At 39.7% G+C, this 26,498-nt stretch overlaps 1 protein-coding gene across 1 annotated transcript in view; it reads left to right on the top strand.

Moving 5' to 3' along the window:
• Nucleotides 1-26,460, top strand: part of Vsig4 (V-set and immunoglobulin domain containing 4) — a 46,238-nt gene extending 19,778 nt beyond the window's left edge. Inside the window, exons 3-7 of the mRNA NM_177789.5 lie at nt 4,049-4,105; nt 4,529-4,606; nt 23,682-23,786; nt 25,426-25,447; nt 25,771-26,460. Coding sequence (NP_808457.1) covers nt 4,049-4,105; nt 4,529-4,606; nt 23,682-23,786; nt 25,426-25,447; nt 25,771-25,939 — 431 coding nt within the window. The 3' untranslated portion in view covers nt 25,940-26,460. The remainder of the gene's footprint in view (nt 1-4,048; nt 4,106-4,528; nt 4,607-23,681; nt 23,787-25,425; nt 25,448-25,770) is intronic.
• The last annotated feature ends 38 nt before the right edge of the window (nt 26,461-26,498 follow it).

Raw genomic sequence — 26,498 nt, 5'->3', positions numbered from 1 at the left:
TTTAAGTTGAAAATCTTCATTCTCATCAACTCCTATTATCCGTAGGTTTGGTCTTCTCATTGTGTCCTGGATTTCCTGGATGTTTTGAGTTTGAGTTAGGATCTTTTTGCATTTTGCATTTTCTTTGATTTTTGTGCAGATGTTCTCGATGGAATCTTCTGCACCTGAGATTCTCTCTTCCATCTCTTGTATTCTGTTGCTGATGCTCACATCTATGGTTCCAGATTTTTTCCTAGGGTTTCTATCTCCAGCGTTGCCTCACTTTGGGTTTTCTTCATTGTGTCTACTTCCCATTTTAGGTCTAGTATTGTTTTGTTCATTTCCATCACCTGTTTGGATGTGTTTTCCTGTTTTTCTTTAAGGACTTCTACCTGTTTGGTTTTGTTTCCCTGTTTCTCTTTAAGGACTTGTAACTCTTTAGCAGTGTTCTCCTGTATTTCTTTAAGTGAGTTATTAAAGTCCTTCTTGATGTCCTCTATCATCATCATGAGAAATGCTTTTAAATCAGGGTCTAGCTTTTCCTGTGTGTTGGGGTGCCCAGGACTGGGCAAGGTGGGACTGCTGTGTTCTCATGATGGTGAGTGGTCTTGTTTTCTGTTAGTAAGATTCTTACGTTTGCCTTTTCACCGTCTAGTAATCTCTGGAGTTAGTTGCTATAGTTGTCTCTAGTTAGAATTTGTTCCTCTCATGATTCTGCTAGCCTCTATCAGCAGACCTGGGAGACTAGCTCTCTCCTCTGAGTTTCAGTGGTCAGAGCAGTCTCTGCTGGCAAGCTCTCCTCTTACAGGGAAGGTGCACAGATATCTGGCATTAGGACCTGCCTCCTGGCCGAAGATGAAGGCCCAAAACAGGACCTATCCCAGAAGCTGTGTTGCTTTGGCCTGTCACAGAAGCTGTTAGCTTCTGTAGTCCACACTCTCACCAGCGCAGACTAGTCTCGGAGGGATCTGGAAACCAAGAAGGCTCCCCCAGGTGCAGACACCTCTGGAAGGGAAGGTGCCCGGATGTCTTGAGCCCGAAATGGGGTCTGCCTCAGAAGCCGTCCTCTAGGGAATTGGGGGTATTGCCTGACTCTGAACCTAGGTGACCCAGTGCTGGAGCAGACCAGAAGGGATTTGGACCCTGGTCCGGCTGGGTTTTCTGCTTCCCTACTGCTGTCTCAGGTCCTGCATGATTTGATTGGAAAAGAATTTGTGTTCCACTCACTGGTGGTCCAAAGATTGTGTGGAGAGTCCTCTAGGGGACCTTAGAGGTGTCTGCTGACTCCATACCCAAGGTGACCCAGTTCTGGTGCCGATCAGAAGGGACTTGTGACCCTGGTCAGGCCGGGTTTCCTGCTTCTCTAATGCTGTCTCAGGTCCCGAGCAATTGGATTGGAACAGAAGTTGTGTTCCACAGACCAGTGGTACTAAGATCGAGTGGAGAGTCCTCTAGGGGACCTCGGGGGTGTCCGCCGGCTCTGTGCCCAAGGTGACCTGGTGCTGGCGCCGACCAGAAGGGGTCTCCTTTATTTCTTTAAGGGAGTTATTTATGTCCTTCTTACAGTCCTCCATCATCATTATGAGAAGTGACATTAGATACTTATTTTGCTTTTCTGGTGTGATGGTGTATCCAGGACTTGCTATGGTGGGAGAGTTGGATTCTGATGATGCCAAATAACCTTGGTTTCTGTTGCTTCTGTTCTTATGCTTGCCTCCTGCCATCTGATTATCTCAAGTGCTCCCTGCCCTCAATATATCTGACTGGATCCTGTCCTTCCTATAATCCCAGTTGAGTCAGAACTCTGAGTCCAGCTTTCTTTGTGGTCCTGTGATTCTGTGATCCTCTGATGCTGAGATTATGGGTGTCTCAGAGGTCTTGGCAGTCATGCTTCCTCTGAGCCCCTGAGATCCTGATGTGACCAAGCTCCAGGAATCCAGGGATCCTAAGATCCTGGAATTGTTATAGCACCTGGAAGTTTTACCTCATCTGGGGACCATGGGGCTGTCCACTGAGTTTGAAATCCAGGTAGACCAGTGTGGTCCGGAAGGAACCTGAGCCACTGGTTGGGAGATGTTCCTCTGTCTGTGCTCCAGCTGACCCCAGGCACCCCTGGTTCTGTTAGAGTAAATGTTGTGTTCCACTTTTCAAGATCCTAGGTATGCTAGGGCACCTGTTGAATGGAGAGTCCTCTGGAGACCATGGGACTGTCCGCTAAGTTCAGGCCCAAGGTCGTCTAGAGCTGGTGCTGACAGGAAGGAGTATACATGTTCTTCTTCTCTGCTTTTTTGTTTGTTTGATTGATTGGTCAGGTGATTGATTGTTCAGGACTTGATGATTTTTCAAAAATAATGTTGTGTATTCATTGTCATGAGTAGCCACTGAAATCACTATTTGATTTACTTAGAGGTCAGTTAATGACTGGTTAGAGAATTTCTTAATTTCCAAGAGCAAATAAATCATGTATTATTTACTGTAGAACAATGTTGTTTGTTTAGTTAAGATACCAGTGTATAACCACTTTAAAATTATGTCACTTTTTTTATTTTCTGCTAATATGAAACCTGACTATGTTCTTATGCCTTTCTCATAATTTTTCTGAATATTCAAAAGACTTTATGAAAGGGTAGGTCAGTCATTCACTGTGGGAATTCATCAGACTCTTCAAACTTCCTGGGGAATATCTATTTGTGAGCATTTCCTTTAAAAAAATAATTTTGGTATCTTCTTTCCTCAAACTGATATCCATTGTCTTAGGCATCTGTGTGACAAGTATTCTCCTAGCCATAGGGAAAGACTTTTTTGTTTTAACTATAGGTACTAAATAAAACAAGCCTTCGAATTCATGGGGTTTATTTTTTCAGAAAATAGTTAAATAGGTCAAATAAAGATAGTATTTTTGGAATGAACAGTTTACTCTTGTATTTGGAATGGGTTTTAATTTTTATTACCTCTGAGGTAAGTTGAAATGACATGAAGGTTCATGTTATTACAAAAGCCCAGATGTTTCTCTTTCATAAATATACCATAAATTCCTATGAACCAATTTCCAAGATTCTTGGGAAAATTACAAAATAAAAATATTTCAGATATGCCTTTATTTCTATGAAGGTGTAAATTTGTGTCTGTGTGTGTGTGTGTGTGTTCTTTCTACCCTTCATTTTCTTTTTTTTTCTCTTTATTTTATTGGATATTTTCTTTATTTACATTTCAAATGTTTTCCCCTTCCCAGGTCTCCCCTTCAGAAACCCCCTATCCAATCTCCCTTCCTTTGCCTCTATGAGGGTGCTCCCCCCTCACCCACCCACTCCCATCTTCCTACCCTGGCATTCCCCTACACTGAGGCATCAAACATCCTCAGTCCCAAGGGGCTCTCCTCCCACTGATGTCCAACAAAGCCATTCTCTGCCGCATATGCGGCTAGAGCCATGGGGTCTGCCCTCCCATGTGTATTGTTTAGTTGGTTGTCCAGTTCCCAGGATCTCTGGGGGACTCAGGTCTGTTGACACTGTTGCTCCCTCCATGGGACTGCAAACCCCTTCAGAATTTTTAGTCCCTTCTCCAACTCCTCTACTGGGGACCCTGCACTTAGTCCAATTGTTGGTTGTGAGCATCCACCTGTGTATTTGTCAGTCTCTGGCAGAACCTCTCAAGAGACAGCCATATGAGAGGGTAAACTTTTTAATGTCATTACTTCACTATTTTCATTGAAGTCACTCGCTAACACCTCCTTGGTTAGATTTTGAAGTCTTTATCAAGAATGAATCATTATATTTTAGTTAAAAGTCAGTGAAAACTAAAATACATTTCTGCCAACTTTTCATACCCTCTCCACTCTAGATTCTGGTTCATTGAAAGTCTATGAACCTTGGCTTATGAACCTAGGCTTGGAATGATATGCAATGAATAATGAACAGGACATAGCACTTGCCAGTATCATGAAGAGAGGATTGAGAGGTTCAACTGTGAATCTGACTATGTTTACATAAAATTCCAATTTTTTCTAATATCGTCAACTGTTTATCTAATGTTACCAGATTCCTTAACCAGGTTCATTTTTTCCTTACAGATAATCCACCTAGAATCAATACTGAAGCACCTACAACCCTGCACTCCTCTTTGGAAGGTAAGTTATACTAGGGCTTCATTACAGCAGTGCTTTAAAATGATGTATGAAAACTTAGGATATGAAATTCCACTGAATTTGGGCAAAGAGATTACTGTCTTACTCATGGATATCATGGTAATGAAGGAATGTAGCAAGGAGAGTGAAGAAGTAGACTCATAAAGCAAAAAGAAAACATCACAGCTATGTAAACTATGGGCACATTACTTCTTTGTATATCTGCTTTCCACTGACCACCCTTATATTAAGAAAGTGAAATGTTTCACCTCATAGTACAGTATAGATAAATAATATGGCTAGATACCCTGAAGACCCACAAGAGTTCTCCAGCAAAGACATAAAGCCTTTTCTACCATCTCCTACTCTCACAGCTCTTCAGTGCAAGGAAGACCTCTGACCTTCCTTGATTCTCTGTTTTCATAGCAACAACTATAATGAGTTCAACCTCTGACTTGACCACTAATGGGACTGGAAAACTTGAGGAGACCATTGCTGGTTCAGGTAAGAGTAACATTAGAAAGTCTATCATTCTACTTTGACTCTAAACGTTGTGACTCATAAACTCTATGTGGAATTCAGCTCTACAAACCATCAATGAAGAGCCCAGGAGCTAAATTAGGTAGATAGGATAGAAGGGGGAAGATAAAGATACAAAAACAAAAAAAAGTCATATTGTGGTTAAAGAAAGTGATAAATGTATTCTTAGTTTGTATCCTATTGCCATGGCAATATACTTCTCAAACACTGTAAAAAATAGAACTACGGTTATGAACTCTCAGTCAGTTCATATAAAGAGACAGCCTCCCCATCTAAAGCAGCCTCCCCCTCCCACTACTTACAGGCTTTTACAGCAGCTTGCAGCTAGTTTTTATTACTCAAAAATCTCAAATATTCCCAAATCAGGAACTCAGGGATTAAAATCCCAGAGAAAATATTTTGTACTTCATAACAAACAGATAATCAGCTAATTTGCAATAACATGCCTACATTGATTCTTAAAATAATGAACTTTTTTCATAGTCTTACAACTAGTTGTTAGTTGCAGATACACTACAAATCTACATATATGATTTCAGGTATCCATCAAGTATCTATTTTGATTATTCACCGTGAAATAGTTTGATAACTATAATTCATTGTTTCACACTCTGTATCATTGAAGGCATATTTCTTTTTGTGATACTGGGTATTGAACCAGTGATCTCAAAAATGCTAGGCAAATATACTATTAATAAATATAATAAAATGCACAACAGAAAGCATCATAAACAGATAAGTCCAGACATAAAATGAATTTCAAGGATGAATGACAAGGTAAAGAAAATAAAACATAATGATATACATAAAGAAAACATTAAAAAATATGACTAAAATATTTGAGAAGTCATAGATAGATACATTCAGGAGACCAAACCTAATAGTCCATATAGTAAAAGAAGGAGCAGAAATAAGTCAAAACGCTCAGATAGAGTAAAAATGCTTAGATACTATAGTCAATGAAATTGTAGCCAAGAATTTTCCAAACATAGAGAAAAAATGCACATCCAAAATAAAGTACTAACTAAAAGATGTACATGGAAAATGCCACCTCACAGACATCAATTTGAAGTATTGAGGCATAAATGTCAAACATAACATCAGATCACTGATCAGCAACACTAAAATCCAGGAGAGCACAGAATGACATATTTCAGGCTCTGAAATAATCACTGCCAACTGAGATAGGTATAGTCAGCAAAGTTATATCTTAGATTTGATTGAAAATAAAAGCATCTAAGAACAGGAAATGGGTTAGCAGGGCAGTCTCGGCATGAACAGCCTAAGAGGCTAACATACGCCCCCCCCAAAAAAGTACATTGTCTAATGCTATAAAAGTGAAGCTTAAATGGTATTGGATACCCCAAGATGTTGGTAATGCTAAAGCCAAGAAACATCTGCCAAGAAGAGCAGCAGATAAGGAGTGTTAACAGCCCAAGAATGAAATGCCTGTTGTAGGGAACAAATCAGCAGTGACAGCATCAGATAACCCCTGTGGCACCAGAAACAAGGCCAATAGATCTGATGTTGGTCCTGCTATGTTTTAGTCTTCAGTCCATTGTTTTCTCACTATGCCCCAACTTCTCCCTTTTGGAATGGTAATATGTATTTTGTGCCATTTTATGTTAAAAGTATGTGATATATTTTGATTTTACAAGAGGCTACAGTTAAGAAATCTTTTCTTGAGTCTGAGAAGACACTTTTAAATAGTTTTCATACTGTCAAAGATTGTGAGGACTTTTAAAGTTTCAAGCAAATTTTATATTACGATGTGCCTTTAAACATATCAGGGTCAGAGAGTGGAATGTGGTGGCTTGAATGTCAATGTCCCCCAGAGATTTATTATTCGAGTTTTTTGGTCCCCAATTGATGGCACTATTTAAAGAAATGCTGTGGCCTTTAGAGTTTATAGCCTCAACAGAGTTCCATATTCTTTCTCTGCATTATGATTGGTGTTGAGGGATGGATCTTACAGATTCCTGCTCCTGCTGCCATGTGCATGCTTGTTACCATGCTTCCTGCTGTGACAGTCTCTGATCAATCTGGAACCATAAGCCACATTAAACTCCTGGTTCTGAGAATTGCCTTTGGTCATGGTATATTCATCACAGCAACAGAAAAGTAACAATTAAAATAAGTCATATGTATCTAGAAACTAATCAATTTTTTAAAGTTTTCCAGTTTTTTAATATCATCTAATGATCCTTCTGATGTCATTGAAGTCTCTTTTACTCTTTAATTTTATTAATTTGAAACTTCTTTCTCTTTCTTTTGATGTGCTTAGCCTAGTTTACTAATCTTTTTTTTAATTAGGTATTTTCCTCATTTACATTTTCAATGCTATCCCAAAGGTCCCCCATACCCACCCCCCCAATCCCCTACCCACCCACTCCCCCTTTTTGGCCCTGGCGTTCCCCTGTACTGGGGCATATAAAGTTTGAAAGTCCAATGGGCCTCTCTTTGCAGTGATGGCCGACTAGGCCATCTTTTGATACATATGCAGCTAAAGACAAGAGCTCCCGGGTACTGGTTAGTTCATATTGTTGTTCCACCTATAGGGTTGCAGTTCCCTTTAGCTCCTTGGGTAGTTTCTCGAGCTCCTCCACTAGGGGCCGTGTGACCCATCCAATAGCTGACTGTGATCATCCACTACTGTGTTTGCTAGGCCCCGGCATAGTCTCACAAGAGAGAGCTATAACTGGGTCCTTTCAGCGAAATCTTGCTAGTGTATGCAATGGTGTCAGCATTTGGAAGCTGATTATGGGGTGGATCCCTGCATATGGCAGTCACTAGATGGTCCATCCTTTCATCACAGCTCCAAATTTTGTCTCTGTAACTCCTTCTATGGGTGTTTTGTTCCCATTTCTAAGAAAGGGTAAAGTGTCCACACTTTGGTATTCGTTCTTCTTGAATTTCATGCACTTGGCAAGTTGTATCTTATATCTTGGGTATCCTAAGTTTCTGGGCTAGTATCCACTTATCAGTGAGTACATATTGTGCGAGTTCCTTTGTGATTGGGTTACCTCACTCAGGATGATACCCTCCAGGTCCATCCATTTGTCTAGGAATTTCATAAATTCATTTTTTAATAGCTGAGTAGTACTCCATTGTGTAAATGTACCACATTTTCTGTATCCATTCCTCTGTTGAGGGGCATCTGGGTTCTTTCCAGCTTCTGGCTATTATAAACAAGGCTGCTATGAACATAGTGGAGCATGTGTTCTTCTTACCGGTTGGGACATCTTCTGGATAGATGCCCAGGAGAGGTATTTCGGGATCCTCCGGTAGTACTATGTCCAATTTTCTGAGGAACTGCCAGACTGATTTCCAGAGTGGTTGTAGAAGCTTGCAATCCCACCAACAATGGAGGAGTGTTCCCATTCCTCCACATCCTCGCCAGCATCTGCTGTCACCTGAGTTTTTGATCTTAGCCATTCTGACTGGAGTGAAGTGGAACCTATTCAACATTGTACTTGAAGTCCTAGCCAGAGCAATTAGACAACAAAAGGAGATCAAGGGGAAACAAATTGGAAAGGAAGAAGTCAAAATATCACTTTTTGCAGATGATATGATAGTATATATAAGTGACCCTAAAAATTCCACCAGAGAATCCTAAGCCTGATAAATAGCTTCAGTGAAGTAGCTGGATATAAAATTAACTCAAGCAAGTCAATGGCCTTTCTCAACATAAAGGATAAACAGGCTGAGAAAGAAATTAGGGAAACAACACCCTTCACAATAGTCAAAAATAATATAAAATACCTTAGCGTGACTCTAACTAAGGAAGTGAAAGATCTGTATGATAAGAACTTCAAGTCTCTGAAGAAAGAAATTAAAGAAGATCTCAGAAGATGGAAAGATCTCCCATGCTATGGATTGGCAGGATCAATATACTAAAAATGGCTATCTTGCCAAAAGCAATCTACAGATTCAATGCAATCCCCATCAAAATTCCAACTCAATTCTTCAACGAATTAGAAAGGGCAATCAGCAGATTCATCTGGAATAACAAAAAACCCGAGGATAGCAAAAACTCTTCTCAAGGATAAAAGAACCTCTGGTGGAATCACCATGCCAGACCTAAAACTGTACTACAGAGTAATTGTGATCAAAACTGCATGGTACTGGTATAGTGACAGACAAGTAGACCAATGGAATAGAATTGAAGACCCAGAGATGAACCCACACACCTATGGTCACTTGATCTTTGACAAGGGAGCTAAAACCATCCAGTGGAAAAAAGACAGCATTTTCAACAAATGGTGCGGGCACAACTGGCGGTTATCATGTAGAAGAATGCGAATTGATCCATTTCTATCTTCTTGTACTAAGGTCAAATCTAAGTGGATTAAGGAACTCCACATAAAACCAGAGACACTGAAACTTATAGAGGAGAAAGTAGGGAAAAGCCTCGAAGATATGGTCACAGGGGAAAAATTCCTGAATAGAACAGCAATGGCTTGTGCTGTAAGATCAAGAATCGATAAATGGGACCTCATAAAATTGCAAAGATTCTGCAAAGCAAAAGACACCGTCAATAAGACAAAAAGGCCACCAACAGATTGGGAAAGGATCATTACCTATCCCAAATCAGATAGGGGACTAATATCCAATATATATAAAGAACTCAAGAAGGGGGACTCCAGAAAATCAAATAACCCCATTAAAAAATGGGGCTCAGAGCTGAACAAAGAATTCTCACCTGAGGAATACCGAATGGCAGAGAAACACCTGAAAAAATGTTCAACATCCATAATCATTAGTTTACTAATCTTAATCTATCTTAAAAACAACTCTAGACACAAGTCCCTTCCGCTCCACTCAAGCACCGGTGTACCTTGCCAGTGGAGGTGCCCGACACCCGCAAGGGCCCACACAAGATTCCCCCACAGGATCCTAAGACCTCTGGTGAGTAGAACACAGCGTCTGCCCCAATCCAATCGCACGGAACCTGAGACTGCGGTAAATAGGGAAGCAGACTACCCGGGCCTGACCTGGGGCACAAGTCCCTTCCTTTCCACTCGAGCACCGGGTTACCTTGCCAGCAGAGTCTCCCGACACCCGCAAGGGCCCACACAGGATTCCCCACGGGATCCTAAGACCTCTAGTGAATGGAATACAACTTCTGCCAGGAGGCAGGTTCGAACACCAGATATCTGGGTACCTTCCCTGCAAGAAGAGAGCTTGCCTGCAGAGAATACTCTGCCCACTGAAACTAAGGAGAGAGCCAGCCTCCAAGGTCTGCTTATAGAGGCTAACAGAGTCACCTGAAGAACAGGCTCTTAACAGAGACAACTATAACAGCTAGCTTCAGAGATTACCAGATGGCGAAAGGCAAACGTAAGGATCCTACTAACAGAAATCAAGACCACTCACCATCATCAGAACACAGCACTCCCACCCCACCTAGTCCTGGGCACCCCAACACAACCAAAAATCTAGACCCAGATTTAAAAACATTTTTCATGATGATGATAGAGGACATCAAGAAGGACTTTCATAAGTCACTTAAAGAATTACAGGAGAGCACTGCTAAAGAGTTATAGGCCCTTAAAGAAAAGCAGGAAAACACAACCAAACAGGTAGAAGTCCTTAAAGAAAAACAGGAAAACACATCCAAACAGGTGATGGAAATGAACAAAACAATACTAGAACTAAAAAGGGAAGTAGACACAATAAAGAAAACCCAAAGCGTGGCAACGCTGGAGATAGAAACCCTAGGAAAGAGATCTGGAAACATAGATGCGAGCATCAGCAACAGAATACAAGAAATGGAAGAGAGAATCTCAGGTGCAGAAGATTCCATAGAGAACATCGACACAACAGTCAAAGAAAATACAAAATGCAAAAGGATCCTAACTCAAAACATCCAGGAAATCCAGGACACAATGAGAAGACCAAACCTACGGATAATAGGAGTTGATGAGAATGAAGATTTTCAACTTAAAGGGCCAGCTAATATCTTCAACAAAATAATAGAAGAAAACTTCCCAAACATAAAGAAAGAGATGCCCATGAACATACAAGAAGCCTACAGAACTCCAAATAGACTGGACCAGAAAGGAAATTCCTCCTGACACATAATAATCAGAACAAAAAATGCACGAAATAAAGACAGAATATTAAAAGCAGTAAGGGAGAAACGCCAAGTAACATAAAAAGGCAGACATATCAGAATTGCACCAGACTTTTCACCAGAGACTATGAAAGCAAGAATAGCCTGGACAGATGTTATACAGACACTAAGAGAACACAAATGCCAGCCCAGGTTACTATACCTGGCCAAACTCTCAATTACCATAGATGGAGAAACCAAAGTATTCCACAACAAAACCAAATTCACACATTATCTTTCCACGAATCCAGCCCTTCAAAGGATAATAACAGAAAAGAAGCAATACAAGGACGGAAATCACGCCCTAGAACAAGCAAGAAAGTAATCCCTCAACAAACCAAAAAGAAGACAGCCACAAGAACACAATGCCAACTCTAACAACGAAAATAAAAGGAAACAACAATTACTTTTCCTTAATATCTCTTAATATCAATGGACTCAATTCCCCAATAAAAAGACATAGACTAACAGACTGGCTACACAAACAGGACCCAACATTCTGCTGCTTACAGGAAACCCATCTCAGGGAAAAAGACAGACACTACCTCAGAGTGAAAGGCTGGAAAACAATTTACCAAGCAAATGGTCTGAAGAAACAAGCTGGAGTGGCCATTCTAATATCGAATAAAATCAACTTCCAAACCAAAGTTATCAAAAAACACAAGGAGGGACACTTCATACTCATCAAAGGTAAAATCCTCCAAGAGGAACTCTCAATTCTGAATATCTACTCTCCAAATGCAAGAGCAGCCACATTCATTAAAGACACTTTAGTAAAGCTCAAAGCACACATTGCACCTCACACAATAATAGTGGGAGACTTCAACACACCACTTTCATCAATGGACAGATCGTGGAAACAGAAACTAAACAGGGACACAATGAAACTAACAGAAGTTATGAAACAAATGGATCTGACAGATATCTACAGAAAATTTTATCCAAAAACAAAAGGATATACCTTCTTCTCAGCACCTCACGGGACCTTCTCCAAAATTGACCATATAATTGGTCACAAAACAGGCCTCAACAGATACAAAAATATTGAAATTGTCCCATGTATCCTATCAGACCACCATGGCCTAAGGCTGATCTTCAATAACAACATAAATAATGGAAAGCCAACGTTCACGTGGAAACTGAACAACACTCTTCTCAATGATACCTTGGTCAAGGAAGGAATAAAGAAAGAAATTAAAGACTTTTTATAGTTTAATGAAAATGAAGCCACAATATACCCAAACCTTTGGGATACAATGAAAGCATTTCTAAGAGGGAAACTCATAGATCTGAGTGCCTCCAAGAAGAAACTGGAGAGAGCACACACTAGCAGCTTGACAACACGTCTAAAAGCTCTAGAAAAAAAGGAACAAAATTCACCCAAGAGGAGTAGAAGGCAGGAAATAATCAAACTCAGGAGTGAAATCAACCAAGTGGAAACAAGAAGAACTATTCAAAGAATTAACCAAACGAGGAGTTGGTTCTTTGAGAAAATCAACAAGATAGATTAGCCCTTAGCTAGACTCACTAGAGGGCACAGGGACAACATCCTAATTAACAAAATCAGAAATGAAAAGGGAGACATAACAACAGATCCTGAAGAAATCCAAAACACCATCAGATCCTTCTACAAAAGGCTATACTCAACAAAACTGGAAAACCTGGATGAAATGGACAAATTTCTAGACACATACCAGGTACCAAAGTTAAATGAGGATCAAGTTAATGATCTAAACATTCCCATATCCCCTAAAGAAATAGAAGCAGTCATTAATAGTCTACCAGCCAAAAAAAGCCCAGGACCAGATGGGTTTAGTGCAGAGTTCTACCAGACCTTCAAAGAAGATCTGATCCCAGTTCTGCACAAACTATTCCACAACATAGTAGAGGGAACTCTATCCAACTCATTCTATGAAGGCACAATTACTCTGATACCTAAACCACAGAAAGATCCAACCAAAATAGAGAACTTCAGACAAATTTCCCTTATGAATATCGATGCAAAAATCCTCAATAAAATTCTCGCTAACCAAATCCAAGAACACATTAAAGCCATCATCCATCCTGCCAAAGTAGGTTTTATTCCAGGGATGCAGGGATGGTTTAATATATGCAAATCCATCAATGTAATCCATTATATAAACAAACTCAATAACAAAAACCACATGATCATCTCGTTAGATGAGGAAAAAGCATTCGACAAGATCCAACACCCATTAATGATAAAAGTCTTGGAAAGATCAGGAATTTAAGGCACATACCTAAACATGATAAAAGCAATCTACAGCAAACCAGTAGCCAACATCAAAGTAAATGATGAGAAGCTTGAAGCAATCCCACTAAAATCAGGGACTAGACAAGGCTACCCACTTTCTCCCTACCTCTTCAATATAGTAATTGAAGTCCTAGCCAGAGCAATTCGACAACAAAAGGAGATTAAGGGGATACAAATTGGAAAACATGAAGTCAAAATATCACTTTTTGCAGATGATATGATAGTATATATAAGTGACCCAAAAAATTCCACCAGAGAACTCCTAAACTGATAAACATAAAATATCTTGGTGTGACTGTAACTAAGGAATTGAAAGATCTGTACGATAAAAACTTCAAGTCTCTGAAGAAAGAAATGAAAGAAGATCTCAGAAGATGGAAAGATCTCCCATGCTCATGGATTGGCAGGATCAACATTGTAAAAATGGCTATCTTGCCAAAAGCAATCTACAGATTCAATGCAATCCCCATCAAAATTCCAACTCAATTCTTCAACGAATTTGAAAGAGCAATCTGCAAATTCATCTGGAATAACTAAAAACCTAGGATAGCAAAAGCTCTTCTCAATGATAAAAGAACCTCTGGTGGAATCACCATGCCTGACCTAAAGCTTTACTACAGAGCAATTGTTATAAAAACTGCATGGTACTGGTATAGTGACAGACAAGTAGACCAATGGAATAGAATTGAAGACCCAGAAATGAACCCACACACCTATGGTCACTTGATCTTTGACAAAGGAGCTAAAACCATCCAGTGGAAGAAAGACAGCATTTTCAACAAATGGTGCTGGCACAACTGGTTGTTATCAAGTAGAAGAATGCGAAATGACCCATTCCTCTCTCCTTATACTAAGGTCAAATCTAAGTGGATCAAGGAACTTCACATAAAACCAGAGACACTGAACTTATAAGAGGAGAAAGTGGGGAAAAGGCTCGAAGATATGGGCACGGGGAAAAAATTCCTGACTAGAACAGCAATGGCTTGTGCTTAAAGATCGAGGATTGACAAATGGGACCTCATGAAACTGCAAAGCTTCTGCAAGGTAAAAGACACCGTCAATAAAACAAAAAGACCACCAACAGATTGGGAAAGGATCTTTACCTATCTTAAATCAGATACGGGACTAATATCCAATATATATAAAGAACTCAAGAGGGTGGACTCCAGAAAATCAAATAACGCCCTTAAAAGATGGGGCTCAGAGCTGAACAAAGAATTCTCACAAGAGGAATACCGAAAGGCTGATAAACACCTGAAAAAATGTTTAACATCCTTAATCATCAGAGAAATGCAAATCAAAACAACCCTGTGATTCCATCTCACACCAGTCAGAATGGCTAAGATCAAAAATTCAGGTGACAGCAGATGCTGGTGAGGATGTAGAGAAAGAGGAACACTCCACCATTGTTGGTGGGATTGCAAGCTTGTACAACCACTCTGGAAATCAGTCTGGCGGTTCCTCAGAAAATTGGACATAGTACTACCGGAGGATCCAGCAATACCTCTCCTGGGCATATATCCTGAAGGTGTCCCAACTGGTAAGAAGGACACATGCTCCACTTTGTTCATAGCAGCCTTATTTATAATAGCCAGAAGCTGGAAAGAACCCAGATGCCCCTCAACAGAGGAATGGATACAAAAAAATGTGGTACATTTACACAATGGAGTTCTACTCAGCTATTAAAAAGAATGAATTACGAAATTCCTAGTCAAATGGTTGGACCTGGAGGGCATTATCCTGAGTGAGGTAACCCAATCACAAAAGAACTCAAATGAAATGTACTCACTGATAAGTGGATATTAGCCCAGAAACTTAGTACAGCAGCGAGATATAAGGTACAAGATGCAAAACACATGAAACTTAAGAACAAATACCAAAGTTTGGACACTTTGCTCCTTCTTAGAATTGGAAACAATCACCCATGGAAGGAGTTACAGAGACAAAGTTTGGAGCTGAGACAAAAGGATTAATCATCTAGAGACTGCCATATCCAGAGATCCATCCCATAATTAGCCTCCAAACGATGACACCATTGCATACACTAGCAAGCCTTTGTTGCAAGGACGGTGATATAGCTGTCCCTTGTGAGACTAGGCCGGGGCCTAGCAAACACAGAAGAGGATGCTCACAGTCAACTATTGGATGGATCACAGGGCCCCAAATGGAGGAGCTAGAGAAAGTATCCAAGGAGCTAAAGAGATCTGAAACCCTATCATTGGAGCAACATTATGAACTAACCAGTACCCCAGAGCTCTTGACTCTAGCTGCATATGTATCAAAAGATGGCCTAGTAGGCCATCACTGGAAAGAGAGGCCCATTGGACTTGCAAACTTTATATGCCCCAGTACAGGGGAATGCCAGGGCCAAAAAATGGGAATGTGTGGGTAGGGGAGTGGGGGGGGGAGGGTGTGGGGGACTTTTGGGATAGCATTGGAAATGTAATTGGGGAAAATACGTAATAAAAAAATTTAAAAAAATAAAATAAAATCAAAATTCAATTAAACTAATATACAATAGCACATAATGATGCATCTGTCTCCTGAGAGGCTCTGCCAGAGCTTGATCAATACAGATGGGGATGCTTATTTACAACCATTGGACTGAGCAATTGAGTACGGGTATCCCAATGGAGGAGTTGGGGCAAGAACTGGAGAAGCTGAAGGGTTTACAACCTCATAGGAAAAACAACAATATCAACCAACCAGACCACCCCCCCCACCCCCGAGCTTCCAGGGAATAAACTTCCAAACAAAGAGGACCCATGGCTCCAGCTGCATATTCAGCAGAAGGTGCCCTTATCTGGCATCAATGGGAGGGGAGGCCCTTGTGAAGGCTTGATGCTACAGTGTAGGAGAATTTTAGGGCAGTGACATAAGAGTGGGTAGGTGCCTGAGGGAGTACCCTCATAGAAGCAGGGGGAGGGAGGATAGGGGGTTTCCAGGGGGAAACCAGAAAAGGGGATAATAGTTGAAATGTAAATAAATAAAACATCCAATTAAAAATTATTTTAAAAACAAAAAACTATTATATCTAATAAGATACAATAGCATTTAATATATATATTGCCATTATAAAAGTGAGAAATGAGCAGAATAAGGAAATACTAGACTAAAGAAAGACTAAAATCCAAAAAGATAAACTCCAAAATTCTGTAACTCCATAGCTCCATGTCTGATGTCAGAGGGCTTGTATGGCTCTACTAATACATGAGTGTCTTTAGTGAAGAATAATGAGGCAAAGCAAACCAAACCAATGCTCAAGCTCCCACTGTCTGTAGGATCATATTTATATTCCTTCATTACATGTCCTTTCATGTATCTGTTATAGCAAAACATCCTTTTACCTGTGTCTGCTTCAGGAAAACATTCTTTCATGTCTGCTTTAGCAAAACATCCTTTCACATATATTTCCTAGCAAATCATTTGGCATAACTGACTGTCCAAAGAAACCAGAAGTTTCCACTTCAGAGGCTAATGAGACAGAAAAGCAGGAATGTGTGTGTGTGTGTGTGTGTGTGTGTGTGTGTGTGTGTGTGTGTGTGTGTGTGTGTGGTGTTTGCATGTATGTGTTTGGTATAATATACATATATATGCACATAATGCACACATTCGCCTGTATGTGCTCATATGGAGACAAAGGTCTTCTTTAGATGCACCTTCTATTGTTCTCAACCTCATTTTTTTTTTTGAGACAGAGTGTCTTATTAGCCTGGAGCTCACCATCTTGACTAGATTGACTGGCCAACAAGACCAGAGTATTCATGTGTCTCTGTCCCTGAGCACTATGGTTACAGATTCTCCTGACTATGTCTGATTTTTATGTGGGTGATGGGGGATGTGAACTCTGGTATTGCTTAAATACTAAGTATATTAACCACTAAGCCATCTCCCTAACCCCCACCTTCAAAAAAAGAGAAAAAAACTAGTTTAAGGAAGGAGGTAAGGAGGAAGTACAACACATGTGACATGAAATGGGAACTAGGAGGAGGACACAAGTGGCAAGAAGTCAGTGATGAAGAAAAAAAATCAATCAAAACAAAATATGAGGAATCTGTTATTTTCAATGGTGATTATAACTAACTTAAAGTAAAAAAAAAGTATATTGGATATCATTCAATGTTTCATTTAAGTTATGAGGAAACTAAATTCCAGTGACACTTAATGATTTGACTACATTTGCTGCATTAGCTTTCCTTTGACTGATGTAAAGCCTTACCTCAAATTTTGTATATTAAAATGACAGAAATATGTTATCATATATGTATGGTAATCAAAAGTCTAACATAATTATTAGTGAGATAAAATCAGGTGCCAGGAGTATAATATTACTTCTGGAAGTTTTGTGAAAGAATCTATTCCCTGATACTTTCAACTGTGCAGAAGCTCCCTGCATTCCCTGGTTCATGACCTCTATTATTTATTTTCAAACTTAGCAATATAATGGGTTCAAATCTCCCTCTGATGCTTATCTTCTCTTGTATCTTCTACCTCCACTCTTAAATTGATCCTTATAATTACGTTGAGCCCATCAGAAATATTAATAATAATCTCCCATTTTAACTGCAGATAGCTATCAACCTTAATTCTGCCTTTAACCTTAATTATTCTTCATGTTACATACAATTATAGAAATTGGAGTGCAAGCACCTTTGAAGGAAGGACTGTTATCTTGCCTATAAGATCATACAGGAAGTAAAAATGTCTTAGAACTGGAATCTTTATACAGTATATTCCTTCAATTATTTCTACACCTATATTAGTTACTTACCTCATTTCCACAACAAAGGACTTGAAAGTTGCTTAAGGGAGGAAAGGTTTGTCTGGGCTCAGCTCAAAGATTCAGTCTGTCATGGCAAGAAGCCATGGCAGATTATCACATCAGATCCACAAGCAGACAGCAGAGAATGCTGGTGTTCAGCTTGCTTGCTCGTGTTTAATCAATTCATTATGCCAGGCTCTGGAAGAATAGTGCACACAGTTAAGATAATGCCAAGAGGCTTGTCTTCTCAATGCATCTAGAGCCTTTCAGATTAACAATATTAACTCTATGGGTGCCCTAGATTTCTGAGTAGAAATATTTTTGAGAAAAGAGGAAGCTGGGAATTGGGCTGAGGAGTACTATTAAGAAAAGTCTTTGCAGCTTAAAGCCAGAATCACATGAATACAGCATTTTTGAAAAGCTGGTGAGTCAGAATACTATTTTTTCTTCTTAAGGCAAGGTAAAAGAAAACCCCCTAACTTGGCCCAATGGAAAGCATGGAAATCTGGCTATACCCAACACACACACACACACACACACACACACACACACACACACACACAAAACCAAAAGGTATACAAGAAATAGTTCTGACATTGTACCTCTGATCGTTTGTCTACAATTTCTTTTTCTTTCTTTTTTTCCATTTTATTTTATTTATTTTTTATTAGGTATTTTCTTCATTTACATTTCCAATGCTATCCCAAAAGTTCCCCATACCCTCCACCCCACTCCCCTACCCACCCACTCCCACTTCTTGGCACTGGTGTTCCCCTGTACTGAGGCATATAAAGTTTGCAAGAACAATGGGCCTCTCTTTCCAATGATGGCTGACTAGGCCAACTTCTGGTACATATGCAACTAGAGACACGAGCTCTGGAGGGTACTGGTTAGTTCATATTGTTGTTCCACCTATAGGGTTGCAGACCCCCTTAGCTCCTTGGGTACTTTCTCTAGCTCCTCCATTGGGGGCCCTGTGATCCATCCAATAGCTGACTGTGAGCATCCACTTATGTGTATGCTAGGCCCCGGCATAGCCTCACAAGAGACAGCTATATCTGGCTCCTTTCAGCAAGATCTTGCTAGTGTAATGCAATGGTGTCTGCGTTTGGAGGCTGATTATGGGATGGATCCCCGGGTATGGCAGTCTCTAGATGGTCCATCCTTTCATCTCAGCTCCAAACTTTGCCTCTGTAACTCCTTCCATGGGTGTTTTGTTCCCAATTCTAAGAAGGGGCAAAGTGTCCACACTTTTGTCTTCATTCTTCTTGAGTTTCATGTGTTTTGCAAATTGTATCTTGTATCTTGGGTATTCTAAGTTTCTGGGCTAATATCCACTTATCAGTGAGTACATAGCGCGTGAGTTCTTTTGTAATTGGGTTACCTCACTCAGGATGATGCCCTCCACGTCCATCCATTTGCCTAGGAATTTCATAAGTTCATTCTTTTTAATAGCTCAGTAGTACTCCATTGTGTAAATGTACCACATTTTCTGTATCCATTCCTCTGTTGAGGGACATCTGGGTTTTTTCCAGCTTCTGGTTATTATAAATAAGGCTGCTATGAACATAATGGAGCATGTGTCCTTCTTACCGGTTGGAACATCTTCTGGATATATGCCCAGGAGAGGTATTGCGGGATCCTCTGGATCTTTCAGTAGTACTATGTCCAATTTTCTGAGGAACCGCCAGACTGATTTCCAGAGTGGTTGTACAAGCTTGCAACCCCACCAACAATGGAGGAGTGTTCCTCTTTCTCCACATCCTCGCCAGTATCTGCTGTCACATGAATTTTTGATCTTAGCCATTCTGACTGGTGGGAGGTGCAATATCAGGATTGCTTTGATTTGCATTTCCCTGATGATTAAGGATGCTGAACATTGTTTCAGGTGCTTCTCAGCCATTCGGTATTCCTCAGGCGAGAATTCTTTGTTTAGCTCTGAGTCCCATTTTTTAATGGGGTTATTTGATTTTCTGGAGTCCACCCTCTTGAGTTCTTTATATATATTGGATATTAGTCTTCTATCTGATTTAGGATAGGTAAAGATCCTTTCCCAATCTGTTGGTGCTTTCTCCCTACCTATTCAACATACTACTTGAAGTCCTAGCCAGAGCAATTCGACAACAAAAGGATATCAAGGGGATACAAATTGGAAAGGAAGAAGTCAAAATATTACTTTTTGCAGATGATATATATATATATATATATATATATATATATATATGATAGTACATATAAGTGACCCTAAAAATTCCACCAGAGAACTCCTAAGCCTGATAAACAGCTTCAGTGAAGTAGCTGGATATAAAATTAACTCAAGCAAGTCAATGGCCTTTCTCAACATAAAGGATAAACAGGCTGAGAAAGAAATTAGGGAAACAACACCCTTCACAATAGTCAAAAATAATATAAAATACCTTGGCGTGACTCTAACTAAGGAAGTGAAAGATCTGTATGATAAGAACTTCAAGTCTCCGAAGAAAGAAATTAAAGAAGATCTCAGAAGATGGAAAGATCTCCCATGCTATGGATTGGCAGGATCAATATAGTAAAAATGGCTATCTTGCCAAAAGCAATCTACAGATTCAATGCAATCCCCATCAAATTTCCAACTCAATTCTTCAACAAATTAGAAAGGGCAATCTGCAAATTCATCTGGAATAACAAAAAACCTAGGATAGCAAAAACTCTTCTCAAGGATGAAATAACCTCTGGTGGAATCACCATGCCTGACCTAAAGCTGTACTACAGAGCAATTGTGATAAAAACTGGTATAGCGACAGACAAGTAGACCAATCGAATAGAATTGAAGACCCAGAAATGAAACCACACAACTATGATCACTTGATCTTTGACAAGGGAGCTAAAACAATCCAGTGGAAAAAAGACAGCATTTTCAACAAATGGTGCTGGCACAACTGGTGGTTATCATGTAGAAGAATGCGAATTGATCCATTCCTATCTCCTTGTACTAAGGTCAGATCTAAGTGGATCAAGGAACTTCACATAAAACCAGAGACACTGAAACTTATAGAGGAGAAAGTAGGGAAAAGCCTCGAAGATATGGGCACAGGGGAAATATTCCTGAATAGAACAGCAATGGCTTGTGCTTTAAGATCAAAATCGACAGATGGAACATCATAAAATTGCAAAGCTTTCTTTTTTTATTAATTATTTTATTTATTTACATTCCAGCCTTTGCCCTTCTCTTGGTCCTCCCTTCCACAGTTCCTCATCCCATTCTCCCTTACCTTTAAGAGGGAACTCCCTCTCCCCAAACTGGGAATTCTTCTTCCTTGGAGAGGCCTCAAGTTTCTCAAGGATTAGGGACATCTTCTCCCACTGAGACCAGATGAGGCTGTCCTCTTCTCTATATGTTCCAGAGGCCTTGGACCAGCACATATATGCTGCCTGGTTGGTAGCTCAGTCTCTGGGAGCTCCCAGGGTTCCGGGTTAATTGATGCTACTTGTCTTCCTGTGGGATTACCCTCCTCTTCTGTTTCTTCAATCCTTCACCTAATTCAACCCTAGGGAATTATTTATATCTTCCTTAAGAGCCTCTGTCATCTTCATAAGATCCTATTTTAGATCAGAATCTTGCTTTTCAGATATGTTAGGGTATCCAGGGCTTGCTGTGGTAGGAGAGCTGGGTTCTGATGATGCCCACTTCCAATGGCTTCTGTCACTTATGTTCTTGTGCTTGCCTTTCATCATCTGGTTATCTCTGGTGTTGACTGGCCTAGATGTCTCTGACTGGAGCCTGCCTCCTTGGAAGCAAGTAGAGCTCTGTCATCTGGGTCACAGGTGCTGACCTCCTGGGAGGTAGGCTGTCTCTGGTTGTGGGTAGGGGTAGGCTCCTGTATCCTGGATTAGGGTAAACCTCTTGGGAGATAGGGAGGGTGTGTCCCTGGTTAATGCACACCTACTGGGAGACAGACAGGCTGTGGGGTGTTGGAGGGGAGCATGACCATCAGTCTGCCCCGGGTCAAGGAGCAGACTAGAAGGAAGATGGAGATCAGGCGGGGGCGGGGGGGTAGGTTTCCAGTCAGCTGGGCTCTGTGGGTGTCCCAGATGGCATGGTATTTGGGTAGGAGTCTCACCTGTGTCCCTGGTTATAGAAGACCTACTGAGAGACAGGAAGGCTGTAGGGTGTGGGGGGGTATTGACCCGCTGGTATCTTATTTAGATTTTCTTAAGAGTGTGGGATTTTATTTTTCTTTTGGCTTGCTCAGAACCTCACGACACTCTAGATTTATACGTAGACTTTCTCCAGGGCCCAACATTAATTCATTTATTTGGATGTTTTTTCAAATTAGTATACTTTCAATGAAACATAGTATACAAATAATATATAGCCAGATTAATATTTAAAATCTGAAAAGATGTGCGTAGTTCACAACCACAGTTTCTGCTGCCTAATTCTCACCAAAATATTTATTTTTCTAGTCACTATTGCTATGTGTTATTTTAAGCTAATTTGTACTGTTATAAAGGAATAAAATAATGCATTTTTGTACCAGACTTCTTTTTCTCAGGATGTTTGTCAGAGTCAATGGTGGTCTCATATGATTATATACATACATATTATAGGCAAATATATTTCCATTGCTAGGTAATTGGTGTATTTATGTGTGTTTAGCAATACATGCATTTATTTTATTCTTGAATGTTAATGACAGAACTTCCTATTTGGGCCATTATTAATAGTTTTTGGATAAAAAATATTACATTACTGAGACATTATGTAGCACTAGCTGTCTAGAACCAGCTATGTAGAAGAGTCTGACCTCAGACTCACAAAGATCTCCCTGTCTCTCCTTCCCAAATAACAAGATTAAACATATGTACTACAATTTCCACTAAATTTTGTCTTTAAAAATATTGTATAAACATTCAATACTTTTCTTATAATTTCTTTATTCTTGATAATTTCATACATGTATAAAATGAAATATGACCTCTCATTTCTCTCTTCCAATTCCAACCAAATATTCTACAACGTTCTTCCTCCTAACTTCATGACTTCTTTTAAGATAACCTACTGAATATGATTAGTGCATGAGTTTGGGGCCATCCAGTGGGGGTATGGGAAACCTCTCTGTGGGGTTACACTGAAAAAATAATGAACATCTCTCCTCCTGAAGCTATCAGTAAGCTCTTCAGTAAGGCATATGTCAGTAGTATGTCAGTATGTCAGTAGCTCTTCAGTAATGTGTATGGCCTGAAGCACACCTCTACCATCTATGCAAAGCTTTTGGCTTGATCTTATGTCCATCTTGAGCAGGTAAACCCAGCTACCATAAATCCATAGATGCAATATCCCTTTCATGTCCATAAACAACATTTTGACACACTCCTCATTGCCTGGCTCTTAACCTTTCTGCTTTCTCTCTCATGATGCTCTCTGAGCTCCCTTCCCACTTCCCCTCTCTGTGTGAAAATAAAGATATACCATTTTGCAATGAGTACCCAGTCTCTTCCCCCCACTTTCACCAGTTCTGCATCTCTGGATTGATTTCTGTCCAATGAAAAATAAGCTTCTCTGTCCAATATTGAGAGAAGCCTATGTCGGTGGGTATAAGTATAAATTTTCAAATAGCAAATTGAATATTTATAAAAATAAACAAAGCAAGTTCTATTCTAGGGTATATGACAGTAGCAGCCATGTATTTTGACCAAGGATTATAGTAACAGGCATGATATTCCCTCCTGTGGAACAGTTCTCAATTCCAGTCAGAAAGCTGTTAGTTATCCTATAATGGTCTTGCTACTATCATACCAGGAGCACATTTGCCTGGTATGTTGGTATTAAAGTCCAGCAGTGAGTAAGACCACTGACTGACATAATTTTTAACCAAATAGCACTTGGTCTTATTTTATCTTTTAGGGAGGAACCTGCCAATCTTTGCCATAATCTTCATCATCTCCCTTTGCTGCATAGTAGCTGTCACCATACCTTATATCTTGTTCCGCTGCAGGACATTCCAACAAGGTAACTGATAAGTAGTTCAAGTTGTTTTTTTGCTTATTCATTCTTTTCAACATTACCTTGATCAACATTCTGATGATGCTCTGTGTCTAACATTCCAGTGAGCTTGAAGACCAGTTTTAGAGTAATGATAGAGATGGATGTTAATTGTCCCTGCAAACAATGATGTAAGATTTAGAGTACCCAACCAAGCACAATTATCTTTGTAAGTCACCTTATAAGAATGCAAGAGAAGCTTCCCTCAAGTTGCTTGCCATTTATGTGTGGATTTCCAAGTTGAAGCATAGAAGTTATCAACAGCACACATAGCAGAAAGAGTAATGATCCAAATGTAAAGAAGAAAATATTGAACAAAAAATAAAGAGAAGTCAAAGCTGGAATAATCAACAAAGTTTTTCAGAAGTTTTAAGTAGAACTAGGTCATATTACATGAAGACAATATGTAAAGGGACAGTATTCCAGGAAAGTGAATCCACATGAGCATAAGTACAAGGGTCTAAATTGCAAATGACTGTGGATCATCATAAAGAAAAATGATAGTGAAATATAGGGAAGAATAAAAGTTCCTTTCTAATTAGAGGAGGTTTTAAATTCCAGCCTAAAGAATTTCTTCACTGGGTTCTGCAACATTTCTAAGATTAACTTAGTTGTTTTGATCAGGGAAACTGCCTGATGAAGACAATATTGTCAAAGTTATTTACTGAGTATGGGAAACACAGGGATGAGGGAAATTGGAATGTTTGCTTCTAAGGCTCCCTTCTCTTTAAATAATTCAATTTAGTCTGTAGTTACTGAGAAGAGTTTGTATTATAGATTCTGAGTATATAAAGACAAAAAGAACAGATGTGGTGTACAGAATTTCCCAATCAGTGGGGAAGACAAAACATGGAAATTGGGGAGGGGGGTCTTATACGTTGCATTGTTAGCTTTCTTGTAATTTAGTACATGAATTTCCAGTTGCTACTCTGAAAGATGATAACCATCTGGAGGGCAGATTTAAGTATCAAGAAATGGTCATCTTTGTGCCAATCTAATCCTATGGAATAGAGAACAGTTCTCCACAGACACTAAGAAGCAATGATTATCTAATAATCGTCTTTTTAATTTTTAAGATTTTATGTAGTTATCTTTCATTAATTCAATGAAACATCAACTTTTCCATATATGATATATATGTAACAACTGCCCACTTTCTTGAATAACAGATGGGCATAAGTGCACTTAAAAATGGATTGGGCTATGGTCCTTGACATGGAACCAAATTCAATGCATTTTTCCTGGGCTGTGACTGGGCAATCAAGCTTCCCACAGAATTTTCTGAGAATCTTTGATGAGACTACTGGGTGAAGAACAAGTCTTGTGTTCTCCCTTTACCGACAACAAGCAACATCTTCAGCCTGTTGTTCTGAGTCAAAAATGCCAAAGGGGATGAAAATCAAAGAGGATGTATACGTTCTACTTCTCCAACAAATCTGCATCCCTGTATTTCAACTCATGACAAAAACCTCTTGATATTAAAAAGCTGTTACTTGGAATTCTCTTCAGTTTCCTCCCCCATCTTTGAATAGGTACTCAGATTTCATGTTTAGATCTTATATGCTCTCCATGTAATTTTCTGACATGAATCTTCCTTATTTTTTAGAGTATGTCTATGGAGTGAGCAGGTAAGATACCATCTCCTATTCTAACTTATTAACCATTACCTTCCCTCAATTCTGTTGGCCATTGACAGAAAACCTTGAAACTAGTCCTAATAGGGTCTTTCAGGGTCAGAAAATAATTTACTCTCTCAGATAAATGTCTTCATATTATGTCCTGGATCAGTGAACACACAAGATGATTTAGGTACACCAACTTTCTGTTCTCACAGTCCCTGTCTAGCAGGATCCTGAGATTCAGTGAACAAGAACATAGGTGGTGGGATGCTAGAAAACCAGGATCTAAGCCCTAAAATCTTTCTCATGAGTAACTAGGTCTTGGTTCCTAGGGTGTTTGCCAGGAAGACAAGCAACTCTGAAGAAACCACAAGGGTGACTACCATCGCAACTGATGAACCAGATTCCCAGGCTCTGATTAGTGACTACTCTGATGATCCTTGCCTCAGCCAGGAGTACCAAATAACCATCAGATCAACAATGTCTATTCCTGCCTGCTGAACACAGTTTCCAGAAACTAAGAAGTTCTTGCTACTGAAGAAAATAACATCTGCTAAAATGCCCCTACTAAGTCAAGGTCTACTGGCGTAATTACCTGTTACTTATTTACTACTTGCCTTCAACATAGCTTTCTCCCTGGCTTCCTTTCTTCTTAGACAACCTAAAGTATCTATCTAGTCTGCCAATTCTGGGGCCATTGAGAAATCCTGGGTTTGGCTAAGAATATACTACATGCACCTCAAGAAATCTAGCTTCTGGGCTTCACCCAGAACAATTTTCTTCCTAGGGCCTTCACAACTCTTCTCCAAACAGCAGAGAAATTCCATAGCAGTAGAGGTTCTTTATCATGCCTCCAGACAGCGTGAGTCTCAGTCCTACAAACTCAGACAAGCACATGGGTCTAGGATTACTCCTCTTTCTCTAGGGCCAGATGACTTTTAATTGATATTACTATTGCTACATTATGAATCTAATGCACATGTATTCTTTTGTTGTTAATAAATGTTTAATCATGACATCAACTTCAGTTGTGTTGGTCTTCTCTCAATACAATAGGACC

Source organism: Mus musculus, chromosome X, assembly GCF_000001635.26.
Source record: "Mus musculus strain C57BL/6J chromosome X, GRCm38.p6 C57BL/6J".
NCBI lineage: Eukaryota > Metazoa > Chordata > Mammalia > Rodentia > Muridae > Mus > Mus musculus.
Note: the sequence above shows the minus strand (reverse complement) of the source record. Positions and strands in the feature narration are given on the sequence as shown.